General features: G+C 41.1%; 2 protein-coding genes across 2 annotated transcripts in view; one reads left to right on the top strand and one right to left on the bottom strand.

Annotated features, from left to right (window-relative positions):
* Positions 1–1,336: 1,336 nt before the first annotated feature.
* On the bottom strand, positions 1,337–11,780 carry LOC126428253 (myb-like protein V). The gene is made up of 5 exons (XM_050090167.1): positions 11,542–11,780; positions 11,285–11,461; positions 8,974–9,082; positions 6,146–6,363; positions 1,337–3,381 (listed from the first exon to the last, which is right to left on the bottom strand). Exons 1-5 carry the CDS (start codon positions 11,683–11,685, stop codon positions 1,945–1,947), a joined length of 2,085 nt encoding a protein of 694 aa, XP_049946124.1. The 5' UTR covers positions 11,686–11,780; the 3' UTR covers positions 1,337–1,944.
* Positions 11,781–12,137: 357 nt separating this feature from the next.
* Positions 12,138–15,194, top strand: part of LOC126428278 (protein AAR2 homolog) — a 119,224-nt gene continuing 116,167 nt past the window's right edge. The window contains exon 1 of the mRNA XM_050090190.1: positions 12,138–12,578. Coding sequence (XP_049946147.1) covers positions 12,391–12,578 — 188 coding nt within the window. The 5' untranslated portion in view covers positions 12,138–12,390. The remainder of the gene's footprint in view (positions 12,579–15,194) is intronic.

Genomic DNA, 15,194 nt, shown 5'->3' with positions numbered 1-15,194 from the left:
GTCCTCAAAGGAGTTCGTAACGTGCCGCACTTTGCAGAAGTCTGCCAGCAACTGACACTGCAGGTACTTTCCCATTTGGTTGCTGACTGCAGTTTATCTCCTGCCCACCTTTCATTCATTTATTAGTTGTCCGGGCTCGACATATCAATTTTCAGGTGTAGCCACTCACTGTAAACATTTACAGCCGAAGAAATTCCACTGCAAATGTGGCCAGAATGTCAGATGTATCCGATCGGTGAGAGATACCATAGCTCAGTGACAGTGCACGAGGCAGATGTCTGGAGTTCGATCCCCAGTGTGTCTGAGACTCCTTTTTCTAACTCTTATTGCTTTCTCACTTCTGCCAGTGGCCTGATCTAAAGCTGCTATGTGATTCAGAGTCTACCGTAACAAGCTGGCACGTGTCTATAAGACGCCACCAGACTTCCATACTGTGAATGAATTTTAGTACAAGTGGGAAGAGACTACTCATTCTAAGTGAAATACTTATAAAATTGCATATTGTAGGAACAAACAATGGAAAATTCTGGATTAGTAGTCTTGTTGTGCCTGCCTGCAAATCAACCTATCATTTTCATTATATTGTCGGAACTTAAGACACACGAGTTCGGCAGTGAAATTAGGATAGCACCCGTGCACAATCAATCACTTGGTATGCTTTCACAGACAGTCATATCCAATTGCAGGGCAAACCTCCCCCTCTCACCCCTGACTGGAACAACTTCACCATACCTTACAGTAGGACTTAATTACCTGGAAATGAGTACATTCCATCCACAACAATTCTTCCCAGCCCTACTGCATCCATATGGCAGTCTTGTCACAGGCTTCATCTGAAGATAAGTTATGTCATACACCTGTCTGACTACATAAATCTTCTGCAAAGTTTTACACGGGTACAACTACCAGTCAGTTGTAAACCCAAACAAATGGTCACCTGTGAACTGATGCCGAGAGGGAAGTTGACAACCCTGCGGTAGAGCACACTGATCGGGATGATACGCTCGGCTTCAGGGCAATACACTATACTTATTAGGTAATATCTAATGAGATACTTTTTGTATGTGTGTGTATATTAAAAGTAATTTCCAATGTAATTATTAAGGACTTATTATTAAAGCCTCAAGAAATACTTGGATTATTTTAGCTACAGTGTATTTCCTCTCTCATTACAAATCAATCATCATTACAATTTATCCTTCAAATGACTCAAAAATTTGACCAGTCACATTACAATATCATTTTCTTATTGCATTTTAAAAGTCTAAGAAAATCTATATTCAGGTGAAATTGATAATTACCAACATATGTTCACTTGCAAACAAGAGACTTAACATTTTAAAATAAATATATCAGACAATTTATTCTATGCAAAATAAAAATCAAAACAATTACAGCTGAGGCTTTACAATGATTCAGTGGCAAATAAGCTGCCACTGGCTGAGAAACAATTTTCTTATTTAAAAAAATCAGTATTGCACCACCAAGTGATAAAACATAGCACACTTAAACATCAGTAAATATTGTATAGGCTTTCTAAAAATATATCTACAGTACATATTTCGCATTAGCCATAGGTAGTGTTAAGTGCAGATAAAAAAGAATATCATTAAGATACTGAGGAAAAATTCACATTATTTATCCTCAGTCTGGGAAAGAAACCAAAGACAGTTGTACTGATATGCCAAATAAAAACAACTATTAATAAGTACTCTACAAAAACTAAGGAACAAACTGATTCCACGCTGGCAACACATACGAAAAGAATCGACGAATCGCACCGTAACTGTCGAATAATTCTCTTTTGTTCATTTTAGAAACTAACAAATGTGCATTACACTCCAGGTGTAGTCAAATACATGATACAGTGAAAAATCTCATTCTGACAATGTTGTTATGGCCTCTGGGTTCTCTCCCAATACAGGAGTCCTTTTTTCAACACATCTACTTATTTAACTTTAAGCTCTTTCTTGCAGGTTTCGAAGCTTTTGGACTAGCACTGTCGTGCTTTTTCAAGGCGGTGCTATGGGACAGTGGTGAACGCTTCGGGCTGCTTGCAGCAGTCCAGTTTTGGCTCTTCCTGCCTATTGGAGTTTTCGAAGGTGTCTTTAGTCCTGTGCGTTTCTTGTCTTCCGAACCAAGTTGCTGCATTAATTTTGGTGAACGTTTTGGGCCACTTGTGGCAGTCCAGTTTTGGCTCTTCCTGCCTACTGGAGTTTTCAGTGGAGTCTTCAGTCCTGTACGTTTCTTGTCTTCTGAACCAAGTTTCTGCATTAAATTTGGTGAACGGTTTGGGCCGCTTGAGGCAGTCCAGTTTTGGCTCTTCCTGCCTATTGGAGTTTTCAGTGGAGTCTTCAGTCCTGTGCGTTTCTTGTCTTCCAAATTAGGTTTTGACAACGGTAAAGACTTCCGCCCAACTGGTGTTTTTGAGGGACTCCTGTCAACAGAGTTAAGTTTTTGTACTGGGCAGTGCACATTTGGTGTTGCTTTTGGAGAAATTCTCTTCCCATTACTTTTGAGTAAAACAGTTTTCTCAGGCCCTGATGCAACACTGCCGCGAACGTCCATCAACTTAGGTGTTTTTCTTTTCTCGATAGTGTGTGGATTATTTTTCATCTGCTTTGGGGTTTTGACTGCTTTAGGGGACACTTTTCTAACAGCACTATCTGCAACGGGAGTGGGCGTAACACCGTCCAAAATTTCTGGCGTCTCTGTGCTCCGTCTGTGTACCTTTGGTATTTCAGTATTTTCTGAGGATCCATCGATCTTATTCTCGGTGGAGAGTCTACTGTTTCTAATCTTTTTATTTGTGGAAGATTCGACCGACTTGGACAATCTCGGAGATTCGGCATCAACTGCTTTCGGTGTGCCCAATTGTTTTGGCGATTCCTCAGATTGCACAGGTGACTGGCTCTCTCGGTTCTCCTTGCTGGCCAATTTATTCTGCTTGGACTTCCCCGGAGTAATAGTTACGTGAAACCCAGAGCTGATGTGCTTCGGAATAACACTGACTCTACCACTCTTTCTACTTTTGTGGTTAGATCTGGAACTTGCCTCTCCATTCTGTTTTTCTGGAGAACTGAGAGCTTCCTGAGTTGGTGATGTCAGTGGCTCACTCTTAACATGCTTGCCCCGCTTTACTTTGGGAGACTGCTCCAATGCCGGACTACTGCTCCGCCTCTTCAAGGTTTTCCTGATAACAAAAGATGGCACGTTGAATTCAATTTCGTCATCACTCTCATCCACTAGCAGCACTGGCTGGCTGTTCCTAGAGTCCTCTTCCACCTTCACACTTTCTTCGGATGCCTGTTTCTCTTGCTTTGTATTTTTTGCACCACCAATTTTTTTTCCTCTTGTAGACAGCTCTACTTGATCTTTTACCTGAAATCAGAAATGATATACATTTGATGGAAAAAAAGACAGTAATGACAAACTATGGAAGTAATTAACAACATATCCATAAAATGACTCTTCCGACCAGGTGTAATCGATGAAAGAGCAGGTATTTCTATTGGTGACTGATGGCAGTTTACTGAACAACATTACATGAGCATTTCCTTTATTTGCAGACTAATGATAGTAGTAGCAGCAACAATGGAAGGAAAGACAGATTGCTATTTATGTAAAGGTGACATGTTAAGCTCCAGAGAGATACAATTAAAACACACTTACACATAAGCTTTCGGCCACACATTGTAAATGGTAAGCAGCTGTTAGCACCTCCATCTTTGGTGCAGAAAGTTGAAATGCTAGGGAAAAAAAAAATCATCTCTCGTTTCCTTTCATTCCTTGTAATAAAGGCTAGTGTAAACGTTTACCAACTTTTTAATATCTGCAGTATCGTCCCATTCCTCCCTTTTAATTGGTAAATTATACATTTTTGGCAGTAAAATCTTCAAAATGTACTTTTTTTTATATAAATTCCCACATTTTGGGCATTTGAAAGTGCTTTGGGCAAATGCCCATTTATAAATGTCCTCCCCACGGCTCGTATCACTACCTCTCGGGCCAGAATGCCACAATTGCACCTGTCTGCAACTTAATGTGTCATCTTTACACTAAGTACTAACCTGCCTTTTCCTTACTTTGTTGAGATTCCAACCTGAAGTTTCCGTTGTTTGCTATTAGATGTGGTACATTTTTAGGTTAGTTAATACCTGCAAGTTCATGTGCCAAGAGCAAGCCAGTGATGCTTATTTTCTCTGGTGCAGTACCCAAACGAATGTAAACAATGCTTGAGAAAGCATTATTTAAGGCAATGTGCTGCTGGCTTGGAGGAGACACACACATTTCCAACTACTATGTATGCCACAGCTGTGCACAGAGAAGTTACAACAGTGCCACAAATATGCCACTCGGATCTTGTTTTCCAGGGTAAAACATTCCATATCAGGGACAAATCAGACTTGGCAGCATTGCATGCACCACAAAGGGTGATTTTCAGACATGGAACACACAGGAAATGTGACAAATGGGAATACACACATTAAAAAAAAAAAAGGTTGACAGAGAAGGCAAAATGGCACAGAACGAATGGCTGAGGAGAAATGCAAAGCTGTAAAATACACGTGACTATGGGAAAAAATGCCACCTATAAAAAAATTACAGAAAGCTTTGTATAAAAGAGAAACAGTTATGTGAATGTCAAGACCCAAATGGCAAGCCAGTACCAATCTCAGAAGAAGGCTGAAAGGAATATATAGAGGGGCTATACTAAGGAAAGAAACTTGCTGTTGGTATTATGGGAAAAGAAGAGGAAATGGGGATGTGACACTACAAGATGCGAGTACACAGGAGACACCCGGAGCAGATGGCATTCCTACACAATTCGACAGGTCCCCTGGAGAGCCAGTTATAACAAAATTATTCCACCCGATATGCGAGACAGGAGAAATACCCTCAGACCTCGAGAAGAGTGACGTAATTCAAATTCCACAGAAGCAGGTGCTGTCTTGAGAATATTACCAAACCTTCGGTTTTAAAATTCACGGTTGCAAAATAATGACAAATTTTTCACATAATGAATGACTGGTAGAAGCCAACCTGGGGGATGTTCAATTTTGACTGGAATAAAATTTCTGAAACTGTGGTCATCAGAACTAAAATACAGGATGTGAAAGTTATCTTCAACCTGTGCACAAATGAGAAGAAATGGAGAGGTAGTTCACAGAAGGGAATGAGACTGTGTCACAGCCTACCCTCTATGTCGTCCAATCTGTACCTGTGCAAGCACTAAAGGAAACTGAGGAGAAATCTGTAAAGGCCACCACAGTTCGAGGAGGTGTAATAAGAAGGTGAAGGTTTGCTGATGACATTCGGCCAGAGACAGCAAAAAGAGTGGATCAGAGACGAACACAAACAAAAGTGAAATGTGGGTAGTGGAACGAAGCCTAATTTAATCGGGTTTTAGAGTAGGAAATGCGACACCAAAAAAGCCGTGGCGTTTCGGTGGCGCGCCAGCGTATTTGCGAGTACCTCGCCTTCGTGCTCTCATCTTTGCTCGTGGCGTGTACCGAGTCTCGGCTGCCTTATTTCTGCCGGAGGAGTTAACTGGAGGCTCTCGCCGGGACGTGACAGTCGGCGTTCGATATTACCCGAGACCAGAGTGTGCTCACAGTGGAGCGGGAACCGACCACGTGTACAGGACAGCTCGGTGGAGAGCACTTCCTGTCGCCTGTGACTAGGCTCGTTGCTGCCAGTTCCGGACACGGCTGCCTACGGTCATCCGCTGCCTTACTGCGCCTGCTGTACCCGACGTGAGCCGTATCGGACGCCTGGCGAAAAGTTAAGTGAGATTGTACTTACGGCATATGCGTGAAGGTGTTGACGGTTGCTACCTCAACAGACTTTACGGGTAGTTCGAGTAACTAGTAAAGAGGTATCGGTCCAAATGGAGAGAAAAGTAATTTGGGGCACAACTCTGCCAAAGCAAAGGATCGTCGAGAGGAGATAAACTGTGCCATCGAGGAAATTTCAGTTTGGTAATGGAGGAAATGTGGGGGAGTAAACACTGCACAGGGATATCGAGGCTCGAATACGGTAAGTAAGTTGTCTCAGAGGAAAGACCAGTAATAACAATGGCCACAATTGCACAACAGCACATCAGACCGAGTGCTGTACCTGGAGCATATAATCCACACTGTACCTCAAGAGTATGATCCACTCCAGCATCCCTCAGGCGATTCAGAGTCTTTGCCAGCTGCCTCCGCCTCCTCCCCTGCTGTGCCAGTTCCTTCGCAGGATTCAGAATCGCATTTTTTCGTTTTATTTCTATTCGTCGATTTCTTGCGAGTGGACAATTTTGAGGCCCACAAGATTGTTGGTTCCAAAATGCTGCAGGATACTGCTTGTCCATGTAACTTGCTGTAAAGTAATATATTTCAGTTATCAGAAAATTTTCTTTAATTTTTAAGATGACGTGGAAAACAGTAAGGATTAGACAAGTAGGATTAAAGTTAACTAGACTCGAGAGCCGAGCAGAAGTGCAGAGTCAGATGTCTCGTACAATCCTCTAGTAAGAAATACATGGTACAAAAGTAAGTTAATTGCTCAAAATGATTTGCTCACGATTTCAAGATGCAAGGGCTCGAATACTCCATCTCCTTTCCTTCCACTTTGTTTAGGCTTTGAGTTTGCTGCAAAAAATGACATCACTGCATGCCAAATGGGGGTGTTAATATTTACTAAGCATTCTGACTACCTGCACATAACCTTCGACACTTCCGTTCGCATCAGACACTACGAAAATTCGAGTCCGTGCGCGCGCACCGTAAGATTCTCGTCTGACCGAGCAGTATCACTTACAAACCTCGTGTTTCAAATTTACACCCTACACTGTATGTGATATCTTTACAATACTGACAGATTCAACCAAATGCACAAATCTGAACAGAAAAGGAATAATACGGATTTGCGTGGATATAAATTTTAGTAGCTTCCGAGGAAAAGGTTTTTCCATACTCTGTCCTGCACACAAAATAGCACTTTTCTGGTAAACCAATCCGTGTTCCGTTACTTCAGCTATCGACATTCACACATTTCAAACTCAGTGAAGCTTGTAGTAACACTGTATTTTCTCTTACTATTACTAGTGTTAACTTTGATATGCTCATAAGTTATCTCTTGGGCATCAGTGATAAACATTCATCCAATTTGGCTTTAAGGGTCATAACACACAAAAATACAGCATTTCTACCTTCTTGCTATAAAACTATAACATCCCTTAATCCCAAAATGACCTCTGGATATATTCTATGGCAACAGAAAAAGCTAAATATGGATCACATATTGTACAAAAGTTGACACTAAGTGAGGTGGCAGACTATAACAATCGTAAATGGGAAATGCCTTTACGGGACTGACGGATAAATACACAGAGACCCCTGCAGGATAAGACCCTGACAGTTGACAGATGCTGGCAGTCCAGAACGGTACGGAGTTTGGACCACACCTGCAATGAGGAGGTATCAGACCCCAGGGAGGAAACAGTGCCTCCAGCATTCCTTTTTACTCTACTTAACAAAGCAGCAAATCGTAGCAAGGACAAGCTTAAAATCAATACGATTGGTCTGCGAAGGGTGTCAAATCGTTGCAGCGCCTGTCAGCAGTCCCGGATAGTGACTGCTATGTCCTCTGTCCACCACGAGGGGCACCTGTAGATGGGGGATAAGCAGAGGCACGAGGAATAGTGTCTGAGGCTTTTGCGTGACCACATTAGTGCAATCTGAGAGAGAGGTGTTGAAGAGCACAGCAGACATATCCAAAGGCCAACTGGTTCTGCAGAATGTCAGACGTGGGGGCCCGTCTGCCTCGCAGGCAGGGACACTGTAGTCACCAGAAAGTGGTCACTGTCACAATGACAATTTAGTGAAGCCACGAGAGCATGGGAAGAGAGAGAGAGAGAGAGAGAGAGAGAGAGAGAGAGAGAGAGAGAGAGAGAGAGAGAGAGAGAGAGAGAGAGAGAGATCGATAGCAGAAAAGGTGCCACGAGTGGCACTGAAGTTGGTAGGGGAACTGTTATCGAGGGAGACACAAATCAAAGTCTGTAGTAAGTCGGTCTATTAGGAGACCCCTACCCATCGAAGTGGCACTCCCATACAGAGTGTGGTGTGCATTAAAGTTTCCGAGGAGGAGGTGCGGGAGTTGCTGGATTGAGGTAGGCAGTTCGACATAAGGAAGTGGCCTACCTGGAGGGAGGCAGACATTGCAAATGGTGATTGCTGGGGTCATTCGCACTCACACACCACTATTGCTTCCGGGCTGGTACGAAGGGGGATCCAGTCACCAGTGATATAAATGCAAACCAGATTGCTATCTAGGGGCCAGCACGGTTCCGTCAGAACAGAATCACAAATTGTTGGAGAGAGGTCATCACGGAAGTGCATTTCTTAAAGAGCAAGACAGAGTAAGAGGAAAGAAGTTGCCGTGTTTCCAGTAGGTGACCGTACGGGAGGGAGGTGGGGGAGGGTGGGGACGGTCGGGTAGAGGATGTGGGAACAGTGCGTTAGCAGAGGTTCATTCTGGCAAACAGACGGTTGATGATCCGCAGATAAAACGCTGTGCAGTGATTGCAGAACAGCCGGTATATGACATTGCTGCTTTCACAGATGTGATGAGATAGGATCAGCCCGTAATGGACTGGTGCAAGCACCCACACGGTATTCTTATTCAGCAAGCTTATTGGTTACACATTCGGCAACACTGATATTTTCACATGTTGGTGCATTGTAACCAGAAAGCCTGTTATATTATTCACACTGTTCGAGAGGAAAAGGCAGTTGTAATTTTTCACGGCTCCAATATAGTACGTAAAGTGTAATTGTATACCAATGCAACAGTTGGCGGTTATGTGAGCCACATATATTGCGCAATACAGCAGCAGTGGATGTAATTTAACATAACCCAGACATTATGTAATAACAAAGCCAAATTCTGACAACACAATTATTTAATACAAACTTATTTAATACAAACCTTTGAGAAGTCTGTTGTATAACAAGTAATTGTTCATGGTCTCAGCAACAACCTTGGCTACTTCAGCGTACTGAAATTCGATGAATGCATATCCTCTACTTCTGCCAGTCTGTTAAGACAAATAGAAGAAATTAATACAACAATAGGAAATCACAAATGGGAGATTATGACAAAAATAGGAGACCATCTCTTAACATTATGAGGTAGCCTGGGCTTAAACACAAAACCTAGGATAACTGATGTTTAGTTTTCTAACTTGTATCCTTGAAGTGTGAGCCTGTTTTATCCAACACTTAATTTGGTCTGTCTTCAGCACTATTTTAAAAGCTAAGGGGGAAGTTCTGAAAATAGTACAACATTTTTACATCCTCTGAAGCAGGCAGCATATAAAATGGACCTACTCTCTCTGCTTGCCTCCCCCATATCTGCCTCTTCTCATCCATGCAACTGGTAGGTCTATCTCATTCTGTGGTCTGACTATACTGCCTCTCCTTACTAACATTTCTCAAAATCTCTCCCTCCTCCCTTAAGAAGAAAGTCATAGCTCGGGAAGAAAAGCCTTTTTTCCACTTTAACATGTACACCGACAGCAGTTTTCTTAATTGTAGTTCCTCGACCCATCATTCTGACAGAATTTCAGCACACAGGTGGAACTAATCAAATGAATCAAAATGCAAATAAGCACGGGATAAATATCCATAACAGAAAATGGTGCTGGCCTCTTTTCAGTTGGTTATTGGATATAACTGCACAATGCCTGGATACTCTACTACAAAAATGGAAATACAGTGTCTCTCATAAATTTTCAAAGAGAAGATGTGCAGGCGTACGTGAGGAGGAAGGACGTGGTGAACAACGCCTGTACTATAGCAAATTAGCTCTACACTGGTGAAATGAACCATCTGATTGTGAAAATACAGCAGCCCGAAAGAAAGTGTGCTGGAGTAATCTGTATGACATTAACATGTACCTGGTGCAAGAAATGGAATGTGGGACAGTTTGTCAAACGTTGTGCTGTTTATCACACCAAATAGTTTCTTATTTGAGCTCATGTTTAATTCATTTCATTTAGTACAAAAACTTTTAATTTTTTCCATTAGAAATTATATTTTGCTCACGACAGTACCTAGTGTTACATACATGGTACGTTAAGTCACCCAGCGGCATTCATGTAAGTTATTTGAAGAAGGTAAAAGTAATAAATGTAAAACAATTAACAAATAACTTAATCTGGTCCAAAATTAAGTTAACTGTAATGAAGAACATATCAGCAGATAACTTATCTGCTGCGTTCAAATCTAGGTATATGCTGCATAATCCTTGCTGTACGTGAACCATTCTTCCATATATGATGGAATCTGCTCACAATAAGAGCTGCAGGCATAAGCTCACTGATAATGTTGCCATTCAGCACCCAGAAAGTCAAACACCATACGATGAAACAACGACACAAACATCATGTGATCTATCCTAGAATATGGCTCAAGTGTGTGGGACCCATACAAAACAAGACTAACAGGGGATATACAATGTATACAAAGGGCAGCATGAATGGTCACAGGTTTGTTTGATCTGTAGGAGAGTGCCACAGAGATACTGAAGGAACTGAACTGGAAGACTCTTGAAGAGAGATGTAAACCGTCCCAAGAAAGCCTACGAACAAAGGTTCAAGAACTGGCTTAAAATGATGAGTCTAGGAATATACTACAATCCCCTAATTATCATTCACATAGGGATCATTAGAATAATTACGGCATGCACAGAGGCATTCAAACACTCATTCTTCCCACACTCCATACATGAATGCAACAAGAAGAAACCCTAACTGGTAAAATAGGATGTGTCTTCTGCCGAGTATAGTTGTAGAGGATTTGTTTTCGGTTTTCTAGAAGAGCTGATTTCATTTTGAGCTAAATATTTCGACAACTGACAGTCGTCTTCATGTGCTCCTAAGATATAAACACACAGACAAGAAGTACTTGGAAGACCTGTATAAGATTAGGTCAGTGACACTGAAAGGCACACCAGCACACCACATAAAAAATAGAACATATCATCTCCCTCATGTCTTATAGCAAATAGCACTCTGTGCATGTAAAAAAAAAAGTTTACTTACAGATTAACACCCGTGTTCTCTCTATGGGCGTACTTGGGCCCACAAAAGACAGTATCTTTTCCATTTGCCCTCTAGCAATGACATCGTGGAAATAATAACCACTTCACAAAGAAGAAATATTACTTTTTGTTGCACGTCATGCCCAGAAGATACCTGCATCAAGGAAAGAAAAAAGATCCTCGTATATAAACTTACCTTTCTACTACGTGCTAACTTTACTCTGGTAACACGTCCAAACTGACTAAAATATTGGCGCATTTCATCTTCATAAAAGCCATCTGGTATGTGGCTGAGGTACACAACACCCCTCCCAGAGGTTGCATTTCCAGATTCTTTCTGTGTGTTTGTTTTGTCGGTCTGAGATGTAGTCGGCTAAAACATTAATATAAACATGAACTAGGGGTAAGCAGTTAGACTAAAAAAATTGTTGCACAACCAGTAATCACGCTTACCTGCAGTCGTATAAAAGCCCCGGCATTTTTCTTCTTTATATTCCTCACAGCTTTCACAACTGGTGACTGTGATTCGGCTTCGGGCAAAACTGCAATGGAGGTGCCAACGTCTACTAACTTAATAGTATTTCCAGGGACAATCATATTGCTACTAACTAACGTTTCTCTCAGGAAACAAAAGCACAAAACTTCCTATACGTCTACCTACGCGACGCTACCAAAGATACGAATACTTAGATTTCAAATTACGGCCAAAGATTTTTATTAGTTGGGGGTCAAATTGAAAGCAAGGACATCAGTACTATGATGACAAGATATCAAAATTATATTGTGGTCGGGTTTGTATATTGCTGTATTTAATTTAAAAACTGTGAAATAAGAATCAAAAGAACATTAAAAACGCTTGGGCACATGTGCAGATTCAGATCTTTTTAAATAATCTTGATATCCTGTTTCTTATAAAAGGTTAAGTATGACAAAACTAATATTCTGTCTCAGTAGATAACTAATTTTTGTAAGAATAAAGGTAGGGTCTAAGTCTGACTATTGAGATACAAGGTCTTTGGGAGATTCTGACATGGACGTATACCTCCATGGATACTGACGATGCTCAACTCTATTGAATTCAGCTACAAAGATACAGCACAGTGCAGCATTGGGGCCTGGGGGAAATCTATAATCTCTGGAGTGTTTATAATCAGTGCTGGGAAGCGGAAAGTATTGTTTACTTTAATGTTTTGAAGTCGCAAGAAGAAGACAGTAGTACAGAATTACATTATAATATGAAACTGGTTAGAGCAATTGGAGATAGGGCCTTATGAAACCATACATGTGTATAATTTGAGCAAAATGGCAGATCAACCATTAGATATCGACCAGGATCTAGCAAAACGGCTGCTAGTGGAAGGAGCAATTATTATAATTCGTGATCTTCCTCCAGGGACCGAATTCGGTATCGATTTAAAATCATGGAATACTGGAAATAAATTTTTGGGTGTGAAGATGATTCCTCCTGGAGTACATTACGTTCATTATAGGTAAGTGTAGATGAAATTCACGTTGGAACCAGTTCCCGAAGATTAGTCGCATATTTCCAATAATGCATCATATTGTGTGGAATTAAGAATTGTTACAAATATTAGCTAATTTACAAAGGCAAGGTAACTTATAGTAAGTTAGCATTAATGTAAGTCACGTACTGCTTTCAGTTTCTGCCCATGTAACTTGAGTAACTACCGTTTGATGATTGAGGGGATGTATGCAAACACTTGAATGAAGATTACTTTATTTAACTCACATTAAAGAAAAAGTAACTTATCCTACATATTACCGTCTCTAGTTTCACCATAATAATGCAAAGAAATAAGTACTATGCAGTGGCAGTCACTATTATTCTACGATTAATGTGCGATAATGGACGCACCCCCCCCTTCCCCCCCCCCCCTGCCATCTGCCACCTCTCCTCTCGAGATCATTGCTGCCAAAACAGACTGATCTGTAGCGAATTTTTGAACCATGAAGTACCATATGACTTATTAGGTACCTCATAAATATTCCATGTACGAAATGCAGTAATGTCCCTCTCAACAAATGACTAAAGGCCAGGCTTTTTAGCATCACCGGTACGAACAAGCGCAACAGTAAGCCAGCCTGCACCACCAAATACTTCTGTACTTTTAATACTGAAGTCAAAACGGGCGCAAACAAATGTTATAGGGCCATGCAGTAACTCTTCTTGAGCAGTGCTACCAACACCAGAATCACCAGCATTAAAGTCAATTGTATTCACACTCTTGTACACTGGAAAACTAGAACGTCGAAACCTCCAGAGATGCCCCGCTACAGGAGGAGGTTTTGATGTTCTAGTTTGCCAGTGTACAAGAGTGCCCGTTTTGACTTCAGTATTAAAAGCACAGAAGTATTTGGTGGTGCAGGCTGGCTTACTTTTTGTTTTCCCAAATGATGAAATTTCCTTGGGCTGGTGGTGCCGCAGATTTTTCAACCGCACTACCACCCCCAAGGAAATTTCATTATTCGGTAAACAAAAATGTGAAAGCTAATGTAAAATGTATCTTAAAATGAACTAGCCACTTGAAGATGGACCTATAATGTTCCAAAACGGTAATGGCACTATTTAATTAAATAATTAGCATTGTAAAAAGTGGCTGGTCGCTGTTATCTTCTATGTAAGATTCAGTCTATATTTTGTACACAGCCAGAGGCTCGAAATGTCAGTTTTTGACAAAATAACATAGGTCTAGATGAATTTATGTTGAAATGTGTATAATTTTGTTTAGCTTCTCCATTAATCCTACCTTCACAACTAATATTCCCAAATATAAATAATAATATACTGCACCAGTGACATTTGTCAAGAACAGCACACTTGTGTTTCAGAAATCTGTTTCCTTTACCAAATACTATTATTTGCCAAAAAGTTTACCTAATGAAACTTAATGGCAGTTTAAAATTGTGTGACAGACTCGAACTTGAGAACTTTGCCTTTACTGGGAAAACTGCTCTACCAAAGTGTGGAAGCCAGGAGATGTGGTTCCGGCGTAAGTGAAGCTACGAGGATGGGTTGCCAGTCATATTTGCATAGCTCTGTCTGCAGAGCACTTGCCCGCAAAAGGCAAAGATCCATTGTTTGAAGCTCAGTCAGGTACAAAGTTTTAATCTGCGAGGGAATTTCATATCGGCACACAGTCTGCTGCAGAGTGAAAGATTCACTCTGGAAACATCCCCCTGGCCACGGCTAAGCGATATCTCCACAGTATCCTTTCGTCCAGTAGTGCTGCTCCTGCGTGTTTTTCCAGGAGAACTTCTGTGAAGTTCTTAAGATACAGCAAGAGATGCTGGTGAAAGTAACGCTGTGAGGAGGGATCAAGAGCTGTGTTTGGGTAGCTCTGTCAACAGAGCACTTGCCCGCAAAAGACAAAGGTCCCGAGTTCGAGTCTTGTTCCAGGACACAGCTTTAATCTGTCAGTAAGTTTCATGTGGTAAACTATTTGGCAAATAGTTGTACTTTGGTAAGTGGAATAGATTTCTGAAATGCATTGCACTATGCATGAAAAATGTAACTGGTATACAGTTTTATGATTTAAATCATTAAAGACAGCGTTGCAGGGTGTTTAAAAACATCAGTTACAATAAGTTACATTAAAATAATCAAGAAACTGTCGAATAATGTTTTTTGTGAGCTCGTACAAACTTACACGTATTTGCTTTGTAATTCTATAATCAGCGGTTGTTTGTGTATTTCATCTTGTAATATGTTTATCTTCAAATATATTATTTTGTTACTATCACGATACGAACCATTTTAGTGGGCATAGTGAGGACTATTCAGGATTTTCTTCTTCCAACTTTAATTTTCCAGTACGGTAGGCCAGAGCTAGTGTATAATGGACCAAGATGGCATGCTGAAATCGAGTTCAGAATCCTTGAAACTTTTCTGGAGTTCTCAGCTGGTTGGATATGAGCTGGAGACAGAAAAATAAGGCAAAGTTTCTCTGCTGGCATCTGGGAAGGGTGAACTGACACAAACCCCAAAATAGTGTCAGTCTCCTGCACTGTGCCTTCTGGCACTTTCCAGTCCCCAGTGGTATTCGATGTCTTTATCTCATTGTGGACAATCCTCAGTCCCATTGCTT

This window comes from Schistocerca serialis, chromosome 12, assembly GCF_023864345.2.
Source record: "Schistocerca serialis cubense isolate TAMUIC-IGC-003099 chromosome 12, iqSchSeri2.2, whole genome shotgun sequence".
Classification (NCBI taxonomy): domain Eukaryota; kingdom Metazoa; phylum Arthropoda; class Insecta; order Orthoptera; family Acrididae; genus Schistocerca; species Schistocerca serialis.
This window is presented reverse-complemented; position numbering and strand designations above follow the sequence as displayed.